At 56.7% G+C, this 17,989-nt stretch overlaps 1 protein-coding gene across 1 annotated transcript; it reads right to left on the reverse strand.

Annotated features, from left to right (window-relative positions):
- Positions 1–6,742: 6,742 nt before the first annotated feature.
- CADM4 (cell adhesion molecule 4) lies at positions 6,743–16,576 on the reverse strand. The gene is made up of 10 exons (XM_030970076.1): positions 16,449–16,576; positions 13,202–13,348; positions 12,441–12,593; positions 11,676–11,810; positions 11,038–11,202; positions 9,925–10,015; positions 8,935–9,107; positions 7,985–8,113; positions 6,895–6,986; positions 6,743–6,838 (listed from the first exon to the last, which is right to left on the reverse strand). Exons 1-10 carry the CDS (start codon positions 16,516–16,518, stop codon positions 6,743–6,745), a joined length of 1,251 nt encoding a protein of 416 aa, XP_030825936.1. The 5' UTR covers positions 16,519–16,576.
- Between the last annotated feature and the right edge of the window lie 1,413 nt (positions 16,577–17,989).

Genomic DNA, 17,989 nt, shown 5'->3' on the forward strand with positions numbered 1-17,989 from the left:
GCCCGCAGTCGCCGCAGCGGTGCGGGAAGCGCCGCAGGTGCAGCTGCAGGTGCTGCCGGAGCGTGGAGTTCTGCGCGAAGCGCTTGTGGCACTCGGGGCACTCGTGGGGCCGCTCCCCGGTGTGCGTCAGGTTGTGCCGGGTCAGGTTGGCGTCGAAGTTGAACGTCTTGCCGCACTGGCCGCAGGGGAAGGGGCGCTCGCCGGTGTGCGTGCGCGCGTGGTTGCGCAGGTGCGACGACTTCTTGAACATCTTGCCGCAGGCGCCGCAGCGGTGCCGCCGCTCCAGCCGGTGCACGAAGCGCTGGTGCCGCGCCAGCGCCGCCGCGCTCGGGAACCTCTTGCGGCCGCGCGCCGCACTCGCGCTCGCCTCGGGCTCATCCGCGACCGGCTCGGGATGGGAACCGAGCTTCGGCGCGGGCGTGAAAAGCGCCGGTGGTAGAGAAAACTTGGTCATGTTGGCGAAGGTTTTCCGCAGGCGCAGCGGTTGCAGCGGCTTCGGCCACGCCGTGGCGCGGCGGTGCGCCAGCAGCGCCGCCCGGTGTCCAGCGCCAGGCCGCAGTCCAGGCACAGGAAAAAGCGAAGTCGCCCGGCGTGGCGCGGCGCGGTGCCGGCGCAGCTTCGGCCGGGTCCGGCAGCACCCCGGCACAGCGGGCACTGGAAGGCGCCCAGCGCGTGGCAGCGCAGGTGCGAGCGCAGCAGCCGCGCCGGCGGCAGCTTCCGCGGCACTGGTGGCGCACCGCGGCTCCGGCGGCGGCGGCGGCGCCGCGGGCGGCGCCAAGTGCGTGACTTGGTGCTCCAAGAAATCCTTGGGGCTTTGGAAGAGCTGCAGGCACTCGCCGCACTCGTAGAGCAAGAGCTGGATGGAGCCGTCCGCGCTGGGCGCGGCCTCGGCGGCGATTTCGGCGCAGATCTCGGCGGTTTCGGCGCTCTGCTTGCGGTACGAGTGCTCCAGGTCCACCCTGGCGGTGCTTTGGGGTGAATTGGAGGCGTTGCGGTGGCTCTGGCGATGAGCCAGCCACAAGTCCTGGCTCTGGAACAGCGCCCGGCACTCGGGGCACTCGAAGTGGATGGAGGAGGAATTTGGGGACGGTTTGGGGGATCCCCCAAAAATTTGAGGTGGAGCTCTTGGTGGACACCTGAAGAATTTGGGGAAGGTTTCGGGGGATCCCCCAAAAATTTGAGGTGGAGTTCCTGGTGCTGGATGCCGGAGGAATTTGGGGAGGGTTTCGGGGGCTCTCCGGGGGTCCCCAAAAGCTTCAGGTGCAGCTCTTGGTGCTCCAGGAGCTGCCCCGGGGTCAGGAGCAGGGCGCCGCACTCCAGGCACTGGAATTGGCTGGGCGGCTCGGCCAGCAGCTCGGCCAGGTGGGGCTGGGGGCTCACCTGGGCGGGCGGGGGCGGCGGGGCGGGCTCGGGGGGCTGCAGGTGCTGCTGGTGGTGCAGCAGCGCCTCCTCCAGGGACGGGGACAGGTGGGAGCACTCGGAGCAGACGTAGCGGTGCTCGAGGAGCAGCAGCGTCTCCTCCGGGGTGGACATCTGCGGGGAAAAAGGGGGGATTGGGGAGAAATGGGGGGAAAAGGGGGAAATGGGGGGGGAATGGGGGGAAATGGGGAAATGGGGGAAAATGGGGAAAATGGGGAAAAAGGGGAAAAAGGGGGAGAAAAAGGGGGAAATAAAAGGGGAGAAAAAGGGGGGAGAAAAGGGGAGAAAATTGTGAAAAAAATCAGGGAAAAAAGGGGGAAATAAAAGAGGGGGAATGGGAAAAAATGGGAAAAAAAGGGGGGAGAAAAAAGGGGAAAAAGGGGGAAATAAAAGGGGGGAAACGGGGAAAAAATGGGGGGAAAAAGGGGGAAATGGGGGGGAATGGGGAGAAAAAGGGGGAGAAATGGGGAGAAAATTGTGAAAAAATCAGGGAAAAAAGGGGGAAATAAAAGGGGGAGGGATGGGAAAAAATGGGAAAAAAAGAGGGGAGAAAAAGGGGGGAAATGGGGAAAAAATGGGGGGAAAAGGGGGAAATGGGGGAATGGGGAAATGGGGAAATTGGGGAAAATGGGGGGAAAATGGGGGGAAATGGGGGAAAAAGGGGAAAAAGGGGGAAATAAAAGGGGAGAAAAAGGGGGGAGAAAAGGGGAGAAAATTGTGAAAAAAATCAGGGAAAAAAGGGGGAAATAAAAGAGGGGGAATGGGAAAAAATGGGAAAAAAAGGGGGGAGAAAAAAGGGGAAAAAGGGGGAAATGGGGGGGAATGGGGAGAAAAAGGGGGAGAAATGGGGAGAAAATGGTGAAAAAATCAGGGAAAAAAGGGGAAATAAAAGGGGGGGAATGGGAAAAAATGGGAAAAAAAGGGGGAGAAAAAGGGGGGAAATGGGGGAAAAATGAGTTAAAATGTTGAAAAAAGGAGGGAGAAAAGGGAAAAAGGGGAAACAAAAGGGGGAAATAAAAGGGGGGAAAATAGGAAAAAAGGGGAGAAAAAGGGGGGAAATGGGGAAAAAAGGGGGGGAAAAGGGGAAATTGGGGAAAATGGGGAAAAAATGGGGGGAAAAAGGGGAAAAAGGGGGGAAATGGGGAGAAAAAGGGGGAGAAATGGGGAGAAAATTGTGAAAAAATCAGGGAAAAAAGGGGGAAATAAAAGGGGGGGAATGGGAAAAAATGGGGGAAAAGGGGGGAGAAAAAAGGGGAAAAAGGGGGAAATAAAAGGGGGGAAATGGGGAGAAAATGGGGAAAAAAGGGAAAAAGGGGGGGAAATGGGGGAATTGGGGAAAATGAGGGGAAAAAGGGGAGAAAAGGGAAAAAGAGGGGAAAAAGGGGAAAAAATGACGGAAAAATGAGGGAAAAAAGAGGGGAAAAAGGGGGAAATAAAAGGAGAGAAAAAGGGGGGAGAAAAGGGGGGGAAAAGGGGGAGAAAAGAGAGAAAAAAGGGGAAATAAAAGGTGGGAAAAATGGGGAAAAAAAGGGGAGAAAAAGGGGGGAGAAAAGGGGGGAAAAGAGGGAAATAAAAGGGGGGGAATGGGGAAAAAAAGGGAAAAAGGGGGAGAAATGGGTTAAATGGTTAAAAAAGGAGGGGAAAAAGGGGAAATGGATTAAAATGGTGAAAAAGGAGAGAAAAAAGGGGGAAAAGGGGAAAAAGAGGAAATAAAATGGGGGAAAATGGGGAAAATGGTTAAAAAAGGGGAGAAAAAAGTGGGGAAAAGAGGGGAAAATGAGTGGGTTAAAATGGTGAAAAAACGGTGGGAAAAGGGGGAAAAAGGAGAGAAAAAGAGGGAAAAAGGGGGAAATAAAAGGGGGGGAAATGGGGAAATAAAAGGGGAGAAATGGGGAGAAAGCAGGGGGAAAATGAGTTCAAATGGTGAAAAAACGGTGAAAAAATGGAGAAAAATGGGGAAAAATGGGGAAAAAGGAAAAGGGGGAAAGGGGGAATGAAAGGGGGGAAAACGGGGAGAAATGGGGAAAAAGGGGAAAATGTGGAGGGAGAATGAAAATTAGAAACGGCGAAGCAACGGAGATCGGGGGTGCAGAAAAATGCGGAAAAATTGGGGGGAAAACGGAAAATTGAGGAGGGGAAGAGAACCCGGGGGGCAGCGAGGGGAACCGCCCCCAAAATCCCCCCAAAGTGTCCTAAAAAAAAAAAACAAAATCCCCTAAAGTGCCCCAAAATCTCCTCAAAATCCCCCCAAAAAACCCAAAATTCCCTTTAAAAAACCCCAAAATCTCCGCCCCGAACCCCGAAATCCCCCCCAAATCGCCTCAGGCCCTCCCAGCTCCCCCCGGACCCCTCAGACACCCCAACCCCACCCCGGGACGCCCCAAAATTCCCCAAAATTCCCCAAAATTGCCCCAAAACCCCCCCGGCCCCTCCCCCCCTTCACCTCGGCCCCGCTCGCGCTCTCCCTCACGAGGCCCCGCCCCCTCCGCCGGCACACCCCAAGAAGGCGCGCCCTGATTGGCCGTCTCCTCCGCGCCCGTCGCAGGGCGGGCCAATCAGAGCGCAGCGCGCTGCCGCGATGACGTCAGAGGCGGGGCGTTCCGCCATTTTGGGAGCGGGAGGAACCAACGCGGCGCTGAAAGGGGGGGGAAAGTACCAAAAGAAAAAGATTTTTGGGGGGAAAATGCGGAATTTTGGCGGCGTCAAGGGCAGGGTTGGAGAGGGGGACACGGGCTGAACCATTTGGGGGCTGGCGGGGGTGGAAACAGCGCGGTTTGGGCGGGGCTTGAGGCGCTTTGGAACGTACCAAGGGCGATGTGAGGGAGGTTGGAGCGTACCAAGACGGGGATTTGAGGGGGGGGGCTGGGGGGGTGAGGACTGTACCAAGGGGGCGGGAAAGGGGGGGGGGGCCCGCCTTAAACAGGCAGCGCTTGGGGGCGTGGCTTAGGTGTTAACGTATTTATTATCTATTTATTTCGAATATTTAAATGTTCATTGTATATTTATTTATAATCGTTGTATGCTTATTATATATTTACTTACAACGTTAATATATAATTCTATCTTAATTATATATTTATTCCCAATATTTTTCTATTTGTTATATATTTCTTTATAATCGTTATATAGGTATTGTATATTTATAATATTTATTTATGATATATCTATTTATAGTCACTGTACATTTATTATGTATTTATTTGGAATATTTATATATTCATTATATAATTATAATCTATTTATTCCGACGATTTTTATGTTTATTATATATCTATTATTTATTTATTATATATTTATCTACGAGATTTAAATATTTATTATATATTTATTTACAATCTTTATATATTGTTATAGATTTATTACATATTTATTTACACTGTTTATATATTTATTAAATATTTATTTACATTATCTACACATTATTATGTATTCATTCGTATATTTAGTTACAGTATTTATATATTATTATAGGCTCATTATATATTTCTTTCGGAATATTTATATATTTATAATATATTTATAATATGTTTGTAATTTATTTATAATTTATTTATAATATATATTATAATTTATAATTTATAAATGTATATATTTATAAATTTATATATTTATATAATATATTATATTTATAATATTTATAATTTTATAATATATTTATAATGTATTTATAATTTATTTATAATTTATTTATAATATATTTATAATATATTTATAATATATTTATAATATATTTGTAGTATATTTATAATTTGCTTATAACATATTTATAATCTATTTATTTAGACTATTTTATATTTATTATATACCTATTATATATTTATCATCTATTCATTCTAGATTCATAAAATAATTAATAATATCTGTCCATATTAATTACATCTGCATATTTAACATCTCTTTATTATGCAGATTTCACATCTCTAAAAATCATCTCGTGGATTCATTATGTCCTAATTAAAAAAAACAAAAACAGATTAATTATTCTTCTACAAAAACTTTGATCTATTTACCATGTCAATTATGTGACCAGTACGGACCAGTATGGACCAGTTTAAGCTCCCAGTAACTGCAGTAGAGCTTCTTCCTCCTCCCAGTATAACCCAGTTCGAGCCCCCAGCCCCTCCCAGTACAAACCAGTAACCCCAAACCCCTCCCAGTCCCTCCCAGTTTGATCCCAGTCCCTCCCAGTCCCCCCCAAATCCCCTCCCAGTATAAACCAGTACAAACCAGTGACCCCAAATCCCCTCCCAGTCCCTCCCAGTGAACTCACAGCTCCCCCTGGTGGCGGCTTTGGGAACTGCAGCGCCCTCCCAGTTTATCCCAGTATAAACCAGTAACTTCAAATCCCCCCCCAGTTCCCTCCCAGTTTGATCCCAGTTTGATCCCAGTTTGATCCCAATCCCCTCCCAGCCCCTCCCAGTATAAACCAGTAACCCCAAATCCCCTCCCAGTTCCCTCCCAGTTTGATCCCCGTTTGATCCCAGCCCCCTCCCAGTACAAACCAGTAACCCCGAATCCCCCTTTAACCCTTTCCCAGTTCCCTCCCAGTTCGATCCCAGTATAACCCAGTACGAATCGGGGTTGTTTTTATTGCATTGTATCAAAGGTGGTTAAAAGGTTATTTACAGGCCACACCCACCGGATGGGCGGGGCCTCCCTCGGCCACGCCCACCCTCGTACATTATTCATCTCCCCCCGGCCCCTCCCCACCAACCCCCCCCCCAAAATTGTGCGCGCGTGGGGGGAGGGGCCGAACCCACGCCCCTCCCCCACCCCCCAATGGCTTTGTGGCCCCCTCCCCCACTCGTAGGGGGCGTGGCTTGTGAGGGGGCGGGGTTTAAGGGGTGTGGGCGGGGCTTGTCCCGTTTTAACCCCTCCCCCTTCCGATGTCCCCAAATCCCCCCCTAGGGTGGGGGAGGGGCTGTGGGTGTGCCCCTCCCCCCACTCCAGCCATGATGGGGCGTGGTTTATGCGTGGGAGGGGCTTATTGGGGTATGGGCGGGGCTTACCCCTTTTAAACCCCTCCCCCTTTTATCTCTGACTATCCCCCAATCCCCTCCCGGGTGGGGGAGGGGCATCCACACTCCCCCTCCCCATAAAGGGGCGTGGCTTGTGAGAGGGGCGGGGCTTACGGGAGGTGGGCGGGGATTACCCCATTTCAACCCCTCCCCCTTTTATCTCTGAACATCCCCCAATCCCCTCCCCCTCCCTCCCCCACCATTTTTGTGTCATCCCCTCCCCCCTCCCACGGCTGGGGGCGGGGCCAATGGGGGTGGGAGCCCTTCCCCCTGCCCAGGCCCCGCCCCCCGCCCCTCCCCCCCCCTCAGATGAAGAATTCCTCCTTGCGCTTCCCCCCCTCCCCCCCCAGGAACGCCTCGCGCGCCTCCCCCTGGTCCTCGAGGGCGCCCCCCCCTGGTACCTCGAAAAACGGGCAAAAACGGGGAAATTGGTTAATTTGGGTGGAAATCCAGGTACGAGCCTGGAAAAACCGGGGCCAAAAACGGGGAAATTGGGTAAATCGGGGTGGAAATGGGGTGGAAATGGGGCCTCGTGCGTCAGGTACGAGCCTGGAAAAAACGGGGCAAAAAACGGGGAAATTGGGTAAATCGGGGTGGAAATGGGGTGGAAATGGGGCCTCGTGCGTCAGGTATGAACCTGGGGAAAAACGGGGCAAAAACGGGGAAAAATGGGTAAAAACGGGTAAATCGGGGTGGAAATGGGGCCTTCGTGCGTCAGGTACGAGCCTGGAAAAAACGGGGCAAAAACCGGGGAAATTGGGTAAATCGGGGTGGAAATGGGGCCTCGTGCGTCAGGGATGAACCTGGGGTAAAAACGGGGCAAAAACCGGGGAAATTGGGTAAATCGGGGTGGAAATGGGGTGGAAATGGGGCCTCGTGCGTCAGGGATGAACCTGGGGAAAAAATGGGGCAAAAACCGGGGAAATTGGGTAAATCGGGGTGGAAATGGGGCCTCGTGCGTCAGGTATGAACCTGGGGAAAACCGGGGCAAAAAACGGGGAAATTGGGTAAATCGGGTGGAAATGGGGTGGAAATGGGGCCTCGTGCGTCAGGTATGAGCCTGGGGAAAAATGGGGCAAAAAACGGGGAAATTGGGTAAATCGGGGTGGAAATGGGGGCATTAGGGGGAAATTTGGGGAAAAAATGGGGAAATTTTGGGGAAAATGGGGGAAATGGGATTTGGGGAAACTGGGGACAATTGGGACATTTAGGGCATTTGGGGACATTGCAGAAAAATGCAGAAATTCGGGGGAAATTGGGATTTGGGGACGTTTGGGGACAGGACCTGCCCAGGATGTCCCCACCCCTCCCTGGCCACGCCCACACCACGTGGCCACGCCCCAAGTGTTCCAGGCCACGCCCCCACTGCCCCACCCACGCCTTGACCACGCCTATCGCTGACCACACCCATTTCCTCCCTCATAGCCCCGCCCCTTTTTGCCCACCCCCCCCAACCCTGGCCCCACCCCCAAACAACAAACCACGCCTGTCCCGCAGCCGCCCCGCCCATTTTGGGAGGCCACGCCCCCAGGGGAAGCCCCGCCCACCTTTCTGTCGCACGGAGCACCAGACGAGGGCGCCGAGCAGCAGCAGCAGCAGGAACACGAGCAGCGCCAAGGCCCCGCCCACCACGGCGAAAGGCCCCGCCCCCTGCGCCGCCACCACCGCGCCCGGGTCTGGGGGGGAGGGGAGGGGCGGTCAGTGCCCAGGTGTGCCCAGGTGTGTTTAGGTGTGTTCAGGTGTGTTCAGGTGTGTGCCCAGGTGTGCCCAGGTGTGTGCCAGGTGTGCCCAGGTGTGCACAGGTGTGCCCAGGTGTGTTCAGGTGTGCTACAACCACCCCCAGGTGTGCCCAGGTGTGCACAGGTGTGTTCAGGTGTGGGCCCAGGTGTGCCCAGGTGTGTTCAGGCGTGTTTAGGTGTGCCCAGGTGTGTTCAGGTGTGTTTAGGTGTGCCCAGGTGTGCCCAGCTGCCCCACCAGGCGTGCCCCCACCAACCCCCAGGTGTGCCAGAATTTGTCCAGGTGAGCTCCAGGTGTGCCCAGGTGTGTTACACCCACCCCCAGGTGTCCCCAGGTGTGCCCAGGTGTGTTACACCCACCCCCAGGTGTCCAGGTGTGTGCCCAGGTGCCCTCCACCCACTCCAGGCGCCCTCACCTGTACCCAGGTGTGTCATACCCACCTCAGGTGTGCCCAGCTGCCCCACCAGGCGTGCCCCCAACAACCCCCAGGTGTGCCCAGGTGTGCCAAGGTACAACACAGGTGTGCCCAGCTGAGCCCAGGTGTGTCCAGGTGTGCTCCAAGTATGACCCGGGTGCCCCCAGGTGTGCCCAGGTGTGTCATACCCACCTAGAGGTGCCCCCCAGGAGTGTCCCAGCCACCCCCAGGTGTATCCCAGGTGTATCCCAGGTGTGCCCAGGTGCCCCACCAGGTGTGCCCAGGTACGCCACAGGTGCCCCCAGGTGCCCCCTTGCCGCAGGTGCCCGCGGTGCCCGCACTCACCGTACACCACCAGCACGTAGGTGTCGTGGGCGCGGCCGTGGGCGTTGCCCACCTGGCAGGTGTAGGTGCCGTTGTCCTGCGGCGCCAGCGCCGGCAGCGTCAGCCGCTCGCCCTCGGCGCGCGCCCGCGGCGGCAGCGACTCGTTCCCGCGGCTCCAGGACACCTCCGTGGGGCTGGGGGGCGCCAGGTGGGCACAGGTGGGCACAGGTGGGCACAGGTGAGGTCAAACCCCCCAAAATCCCCATTTTTCACCCTTTTTTTTTTGCCGTTTTTCCCCATTTCTCCACCCTCAGGTGTGCCCAGGTCTCGTTCCCGTGGTTCCCGCACACCTGCGTGGCGCTGCGGGCACAGGTGGGCACAGGTGTGCCCAAAATCCCAATTTTCTCCCAAAAAAATCCCAAATTCCCGTCGATTTTCACCCGATTTTTGCCGGTTTTCCCCATTTCTCCACCCCCAGGTGTGCCCAGGTGCCCCCAAGTGTGTGCCAGGTATGTCCCACCCAGCCCCAGGGGCCCCCAGGTGTCACCAGGTGGGCACAGGTGGGCACAGGTAACTCCAAACCCCTCAAAATCTAAATTTTTTACCCAAATTTCACCCAGTTTTTTTTGGGTTTTCCCCTCTCAGCTGCCTCCAGGTGTGCCCAGGGGTCCCCAGGTGTGCCCAGGTGTGTCCCAGGTGTGCCCAGGTGTGCCCAGGTGTGCCAGGTGTGCCCAAAAAATAAAATTTCCCCTTAAAACCCCCATTTTTAACCCATTTTCCACCCAATTTTCACCGGTTTTGCCCCAATTTTTGCCACTTTTGCTCCGCCCAGGTGTGCCCAGGTGTGCCCAGGTGTGCCCAAAATCCCAATTTTCTCTCAAAAACCCCCAAATTTCCATCGATTTTCACCCAATTTTCGCCAGTTTTCCCCATTTTCTCCCCAGGCGCCCCCAGGTGTGCCCAGGTGTGTGCCCAGGTGTGCCCAGGTGTGTGCCCGCCCCCCAGCCTTACCGGGGGTTGCCGTTGATGGCACAGGTGAGCACCAAGGTGTCGCCTTCGCGCAGGACGCTCTGCGAGGGGTGGATCCGCACCGAGGGGGGGTCTGCGGGCACAGGGGGCACGGCTCAGCACCTGGGCACACCTGAGATGCACCTGGGGGCACCTGGGCACACCTGAGATGCACCTGGGGGCACCTGGGCACACCTGGTGACAGCACCTGGTGGCACCTGGAGTCCCATGGTGGCACCTGGGTGCCACATATTGGCACCTGAGATGTACCTGGTGGCACCTGGGATTGGCCTGGTGGCACCTGGGCACACCTGGGCACACCTGGTGACAGCACCTGGTGGCACCTGGACTCCCCTGGTGGCATCTGGGTGCAACTGGGGCACACCTGGGATGCACCTGGTGGCACCTGGGAACTCCTCGGGTACACCTGGTGGCACCTGGGTACACCTGGTGGCACCTGTCCCCATGTCCCCAGTGTTCCCCCATGTTCCCGGTGCCCCCCAATGCCCTCCCAGTATAAACCAGTACAAACCAGTGACCCCAGATCCCCCTTTAACCCTTTCCCAGCCCCTCCCAGTTCCCTCAATGAACTCACAGCTCCCCCTGGTGGCGGCTTTGGGAACTGCAGCGCCCTCCCAGTTTATCCCAGTTTATCCCAGTCCCATTTTAACCCCTCCCAGTACAAACCAGTGACCCCAAATCCCCTTTTTGCCCCTTCCCAGTGCCCCCAAATCCCCTCCCAGTCCCTCCCAGTACAAACCAGTAACCCCAAATCCCCATTTAACCCTTCCCCAGTACAAACCAGTATATCCCAGTACAAACCAGTATATCCCAGTGACCCCAACTCCCCCTTTGACCCTTCCCCAGTACAAACCAGTACAAACCAGTGACCCCAAATCCCCTCACAGTCCCTCCCAGTTTATCCCAGTCTCCCTCCATGAACTCACAGCTCCCCCTGGTGGTGGCTTTAGGAACTGCAGCGCCCTCCCAGTTTATCCCAGTTTGATCCCAGCCCCTCCCAGTACAAACCAGTAACCCCAAATCCCATTTAACCCCTTCCCAGTCCCTCCCAGTCCCTCCCAGTCCCTCCCAGTTTATCCCAGTCCAAGCGCTCACACTGCACGTCCAGCTGGTACTGGGTCTGCCGCCGCTGCCCGCGGCCCAGCGCGGGGTGCGTGGCCTCGCAGGTGACGATGGCGCCGTGGTCGCGCCGCTCCGGCCGCAGGTGCAGCACCGAGCGCTGCCAGAACACCTTGCCGTCCTGCCGGTGGCTGCTGCGGCCTGCATGGGGACAGGTGGGCACAGGTGTGCCCAGGTGAGTGCCCAGGTGTGCCCAGGTACCCCCAAATACCCCCAGGTGTGCCCAGGTGAGTGCCCAGGTGTGCCCAGGTATCCCCAAATACCCCCAGGTATGCCCAGGTGAGTGCCCAGGTACCCCCAGGTGTGCCAGGTGTGCCCAGGTGAGTGCCCAGGTACCCCCAGGTACCCCCAGGTGTGCCCAGGTGAGTGCCCAGGTACCCCCAGGTACCCCCAGGTACCCCCAGGTGTGCCCATGTGAGTGCCCAGCTGTCCCCAAATACCCCCAGGTGTGCCCAGGTGTGTGTACAGATACCCCCAGGTGCGCCCAGGTAACTCCAAACCCCCCACAATCCCCATTTCTCACCCAAATTTCACCCGGTTTTTTTCCTTTATCCCCTCCCAGGTGTGCCCAGGTGTGCCCAGGTGTGCCCAGGTGTATCCCCAGGTGAGCTCACCTGGCAGCTCGCGGCGGTCGCGGTACCAGCGCAGCGTCGCCATTGGCCGCGCCCGGGGCACCAGGCAGGTGAGCTCCAGCTCCTCCCCCTCCACCGCCAGCGCCCCCGCCTCGACCAATGGGGGCTCGGGGGGCACTGGGCGGGGGGGACAGGTGAGGGACAGGTGGGACATGGACAGGTGAGACATGGACAGGTGAGACATGGACAGGTGAGACATGGACAGGTGAGATATGGACAGGTGAGATATGGACAGGTGAGATATGGACAGGTGACATCCAAGTGACATCCAGGTAAGCCAGGTGAGATCCAGATGAGCCAGGTGACACAAGTGATCCAGGTGACATCAAGGTGACATCCAGGTGAGCACCAGGTGAGCACCAGGTGAGATCCAGGTGAGCACCAGGTGAGATCCAGGTGGCACAAAAGGACGACAGAGACAAGAGCAGAGAGGTGAGGGCCGAGGCTCAGGGGACAAAGGGACAGGTGTGCCCAGGTGTGCCCAGGTGTGCCCAGGTGTGCCCAGGTGTGCCCAGGTAACTCCAAACCCCCAAAATCCCCCATTTTTCACCCAATTTTCATTCAGTTTTTTTCCTTTTTCCCCTCCCAGGTGCCCCCAGGTGTGCCCAGGTGCGCCCAGGTGTGCCCAGGTAACTCCAAACCTCCCAAAATCCCCATTTCTCAGCCATTTTTCACGGGATTTTCACCCAGTTTTGTTGGTTTCTCCCCTCCCAGGTGTGCCCAGGTGTGTGCCCAGGTGTGCCGTACCCAGCACGGTCAGCGTGGCGATCTGGTGGTGCGTGTCGTCGGCGTACAGCTGGCAGAAGTAGCCGCCCTCGTCCTCGAGCCGGGCGCGCGCCAGGCGCAGCCGCAGCCGGCGCCGGCTGAACTCGGCCAGCTCGAAACGCTCGTCCTTCAGCGCTGGGGACACGGGGACAGCACTGGGGTCACGGGGGGTCACGGGGGTCACGGGGGGTCATAGTGCCACCCATGGGGTCACCGTGTCACCCGCGGGGTCACAGTGTCACCAATCCCCCCAAATGTCCCCAATGTCCCCAATGTCCCCAATGTCCCCAATGTCCCCAATGTCCCCAATCCCCCCAATCCCCCCAATGTCCCCAGTGTCCCCAATGTCCCCAGTGTCCCCCAATGTCCCCAATGTCCCCAGTGTCCCCAATGTCCCCAAATGTCCCCAATGCCCCCAATGTCCCCAATGTCCCCAATCCCCAGTGTCCCCAATGTCCCCAATGTCCCCAATGTCCCCAATGTCCCCAATCCCCCAATGTCCCCAGTGTCCCCAATGTCCCCAGTGTCCCCGGTGTCCCCAATGTCCCCAGTGTCCCCAATGCCCCCAATGTCCCCAGTGTCCCCAATGTCCCCAATCCCCCAATCCCCCAATCCCCCCAATGTCCCCAATGCCCCCAATGTCCCCAATGTCCCCAATGTCCCCAATGTCCCCAATGTCCCCAATGTCCCCAATGCCCCAATCTCCCCAGTGTCCCCAATGTCCCCGGTGTCCCCGGTGTCACCTCGGGTGCCGTTGAAGAACAGCGTCTGCCGGGCGGGGTTCTGGATGACCACGATGGAGCCGTCGTACCTGTGCAGGTGACAGGTGATCTCGGCCGTGCCGCCCTCCAGCACGGTGACATTCTCGGCCTGCACCTCCTGCGCCCGCCCTGGGGACAGTGGGGACACCACGGGGTCACACAGGGGTCACACAGGGGTCACACAGGGACACACAGGGACACACAGGGACACACAGGGGTCACACAGGGGTCACAGGTGACACACAGGGGTCACAGGTGACACACAGGTGACACACAGGGGTCACACAGGGACACACAGGGGTCACACAGGGGTCACAGGTGACACACAGGTGACACACAGGGGTCATACAGGTGACACAGGTGACACACAGGGACACACAGGTGACACAGGTGACACACAGGTGACACACAGGGGTCACACAGGTGACACACAGGTGACACAAAGGGGACACAGGTGACACACAGGGACACACAGGTGACACACAGATGACAAAGGTGACACACAGGTGACACACAGGGACACACAGGTGACACAAAGGTGACACAGGTGACACAGGTGACACAGGTGGCACACAGATGACACAGGTGACACAGGTGACACAGGTGACACACAGGTGACACAAAGGTGACACACAGGTGACACAGGTGACACAGGTGGCACAGGTGACACAAAGGGGACACAAAGATGACACAGGTGACACACAGGGACACACAGGTGACACACAGGTGACACAGGTGACACAAAGGGACACACAGGTGACACAAAGGGGACACACAGGTGACACGGGTGACACAGGTGACACAGGTGACACACAGGTGACACAAAGGGGACACAAAGATGACACAGGTGACACAAAGGGACACACAGGTGACACGGGTGACACAGGTGACACAGGTGACACAGGTGACACAGGTGACACGGGTGACACGGGTGACACAGGTGACACAGGTGACACAGGTGACACAAAGGGACACACAGGTGACACAAAGGGGACACACAGGTGACACGGGTGACACAGGTGACACGGGTGACACACAGGGTGACAACATGGCGAGGACACCGGGGACGCCGTCCCTGCGGTGCCGGGGACATCTGGGGACACCGGGGACAGCAGGAGGTGGCACTGGGGACAGTGACAACAGCGGGGACAGGCACAGCAGGGTTTGGGGACACCGGGGACAGCAGGAGGGTGACAATGTTGGGGACAGTGACACCGAGGACAGCGACAACACCGGGGACACCAACACGGGGGTTTGGGGACAATGGGGACACCAGGAGGGTGGCACTGGGGACAATGGGGACAGCAGGAGGGTGACAATGTTGGGGACATCGGGATGGTGGCACCGGGGACAGGGGCACAGCCACAGGGGTGGCCTTGGGGACAGGGACAGGGACAGGGACAGTGACACCCCGGCGTCCCCGAGTGTCCCCTCCGGTTGCCGTGACAACGCCGGGGGTGGTTGGTGACACCGGGGGGTTGGGGACACCGAGGTGACACCGGGGGTTTTGGTGACATCGGGGGTGACAATGAAGGGGGTGACACTGGGGGGGTTGGGGACACCGAGGTGACAATGAGGGGGGGGTTGTGGGGGGGTGACCCCACATTCTGCTGAGTCAGCACAATCCCTCCCCCCCCCCCCCCCAAGGTCACCCCCGCGCCAAGGTCACCCTGTCCCCAAGGGGAGGGGACAATGGGGGGGGTGTTGGTGACAATGGGGGGGTGGGGGAGGGGACAATGGGGGTGTTGGTGACAATGGGGGGTTGGGGGAGGGGACAATGGCCCTTTCAGTGTCACCCACGCTCGGGGACAGCCCCGGTGGCGCCTGGCACCCCACGGGGGGGGGGGGACAATGTGACAATAAAGGGACATCCCCCAATGCCCCTCCCCCCCCACCCCCCCCCAAAAAGGGTTTGGGGACATTGGGGACATTGGGGGAGGGGCGGGGAGTCCCCAAAATGGGGGAACCCCCCCCAAAAAAAGGGGGGGAGGGGACAGAGGGGACACGGGGGGGACACGGGGGGGGAGGGGACAGAGGGGACATCGCCACCCGCGGGGGACACACGAGGGTGGGGGAGGGGCTGCGGCAGAGAGCGCGGCGCGGATTGGGGAGGGGGCCGGGGGGGATTTGGGGGATTTTTTGGGGGGGATTTGGGGTTTTTTGGGGGGTTCGGGAGGTTCGGGGAGGGGTCGGGAAATTTCGGGAATTTTTGGGGAATTTTTTTTGGAGGGGGGGGATTTTTTTGCAATTTTGGGGGTTTTTTTTTGGGTCTGGGGGTTTTTTAGGAGGGTTTTGGGGGTTCGGAGAATTTGGGGAGGGGTCCGGATTTTTTTTTGAGATTTCTTGTGGATTTTTTTGAAATTTAAAAAAATTTTTTTGGGATTTTTTAAAAATTTTTTTGCAATTTTTTTGGAGGGGGATTTTTAGGGTCGGGCTTTTTTTGGGTCTGGGGGTTTTTCGGGGAGGTTTTCGGGTTCGGGGAATTTGGGGAGGGGTCGTGGGGGGTCCGGATTTTTTAGGGATTTTTAAGGATTTTTTTTTAATTATTTTTTTGCGATTTTTTGGGGCCGGGTTTTTTGGGTCTGGGGGTTTTTTGGGGTTCGAGAAATTTGGGGAGGGGTCGCACTGACCGTGTCCGGATTTTTAGGGATTTTTTAGGAATTTTTTCGGGATTTTCTTGGGGGATTTTTTGGGGGATTTTTTTTGCGGTTTTTTGGGGCCGGGTTTTTTTGGGACTGGGGGTTTTTTGGGGTTCGAGATTTGGGGAGGGGTCGCAGGGGCGCTCCCGATTTTTAGGGATTTTTAAAAGAATTTTTTCTGGATTTTTTCAGGGATTTTTGCTGATTTTTTTTTTTTGCGGTTTTTTGGGGCCGGGTTTTTTTGGGACTGGGGGTTTTGGGGTTCCGGGAATTTGGGGAGGGGTCGCAGGGGCGCTCCCGATTTTTAGGGATTTTTAAAAGAATTTTTTCTGGATTTTTTCAGGGATTTTTGCGGATTTTTTTTGCGGTTTTTGGGGCCGGGTTTTTTGGGTCTGGGGGTTTTTTGGGGCCCGGGGAATTTGGGGAGGGGTCGCAGGGGCGCTCCCGATTTTTAGGGATTTTTAAAAGAATTTTTTCTGGATTTTTTCAGGGATTTTTGGGGGATTTTTTTTGCGGTTTTTTGGGGCCGGGTTTTTTTGGGTCTGGGGGTTTTTTGGGGTTCCGGGAATTTGGGGAGGGGTCGCACTGACCGTGTCCGGCGGCCCAGAGCAGCAGCAGCCCCGGCAGCAGCGCGGGGGGGGCGCACGGGGGGCGCTGCATGGCGGCCGAGCCTCCGCCGCTGCCGCTTCCCCACCTGCCGGGCCCGAGCCGATAATGAGATGCTAATGAGATGCTAATGAGATGCGGGAGGCTGGGCCAATGGCGGGGAGGAGGGGGAGGAGTTTGTTTGTTGGTGGGGGGGGGGGAGAGGAGGGGGAGGGGTTTGTGGGGGAAAAGGAGAAAGAGCCTCGGAAAAAGGAGAAACGGGCCCAAAACCAGCGGGGTTTGGGGGTCTGCAGAAAGGTGGGGGTCTGGGGGGGCTCAAGGGGGATTTCGGGGGTCTGAGGGAATTTGGGGGGGATTTGGGGGGGTCTGGGGGCATTTGGGGGGGATCTGGGGGGCTCAAGGGGGATTTGGGGGAGATTTGGGGGGATTCGTGGGAATTTGGGGGGATCTGGGGGGGATTTGGGGGGGATTTGGGGGGCTCAGGGGGGATTTGGGGGGCTGGGGGGCATTTGGGGGGATCTGGAGGGGCTCAAGGGGGATTTAGGGGGCTCAGGGGGATTTGGGGGGATTTGGGGTGCTCGGGGGGAATTTGGGGGGGCTCTGGGGGGTTTAGGGTGGCCTCGGGGACCCTGGCGTGGGAAACTGGGGACGCCAAAGGAGAATTTGGGACCCCAAATTCAATTGGGACCCCCCCAAAATTGGAACTGGGACCCCCCAAAATTAAACCGGAAACCCCAAAATTTGACCCGGGACCCCCCCAAAAACCTCCCCGTGTCCCCCGGTGCTGGCGCGGTGACACCGCGGGGGGGGGTGTTGGTGACAGTTTGACAGTTGCCATGGCAACCGGGGGGGGGAACAAAGGCGGCTCAGAGCGGGAACAGCGCGGCCATTCAGGGCTGGGGGGGTCCCGGGGGGTTTGGGGGTCCTGGGGGTTTTTTTTGAGGGGATTTTGGGGGTCCTGGGGGGGTTTTGGGGGTCCTGGGGGGTTTGGGGGATCCTGGGGGTTTTTTTGAGGGGGTTTTGGGGGTCCCAGTGGGGTTTTGGGGGGGCCCTGAGGGGGTTTCGGGGGTGAAATGGGAGTAAAGTGGCGAAAAGGGGGGCAAACGGTGGCCAAGGTGGGGGGAAATGGGGAAAAATGGGGGTAAAATGGGGATAAAGTGGGGTAAATGGGGATAAACCGGCTAAAAGGGGGTCAGAGTGACGCGAAATGGGGTCGGATTTTGTCCAAAGTGGGGTAAAATGGGAATAAAGTGGGGGGAAATGGGAATAAATTGGCGAAAACGGGGCTAAAGGGGGTCAGAGTGGGGCTAAAAGGGACAAAATGGGGCTGAAATGGCCAAAATTGGGCAAAAATGGCCCAAGACAACTGGAATTGCCAAGACATGGGTGACACACAACTTAAATGGTTGAAATGGCGTTAATAGAACAAAAATGGTGATATAAAAGGCCAAAAGGGGAATAAACAGGCCCAAAATGGGGCTAAAACCAAAGGTTTGGGGGACACGGCGATTGAAGCGTTGGGGCC

This window comes from Camarhynchus parvulus, unplaced genomic scaffold (genome assembly GCF_901933205.1).
Source record: "Camarhynchus parvulus unplaced genomic scaffold, STF_HiC, whole genome shotgun sequence".
Lineage (NCBI taxonomy): Eukaryota > Metazoa > Chordata > Aves > Passeriformes > Thraupidae > Camarhynchus > Camarhynchus parvulus.

Excerpts from the sequence above, each read along its gene's own strand:
- CADM4 (XM_030970076.1), bottom strand. The coding sequence starts at position 16,518 with ATGCAGCGCCCCCCGTGCGCCCCCCCCGCGCTGCTGCCGGGGCTGCTG. Across the intron at positions 13,349-16,448 it reads GCTCTGGGCCGCCGGACACG|GGCGGGCGCAGGAGGTGCAG; the intron begins GTCAGTGCGACC and ends CACTGTCCCCAG. Across the intron at positions 12,594-13,201 it reads GTTCTTCAACGGCACCCGAG|CGCTGAAGGACGAGCGTTTC; the intron begins GTGACACCGGGG and ends CCGTGTCCCCAG.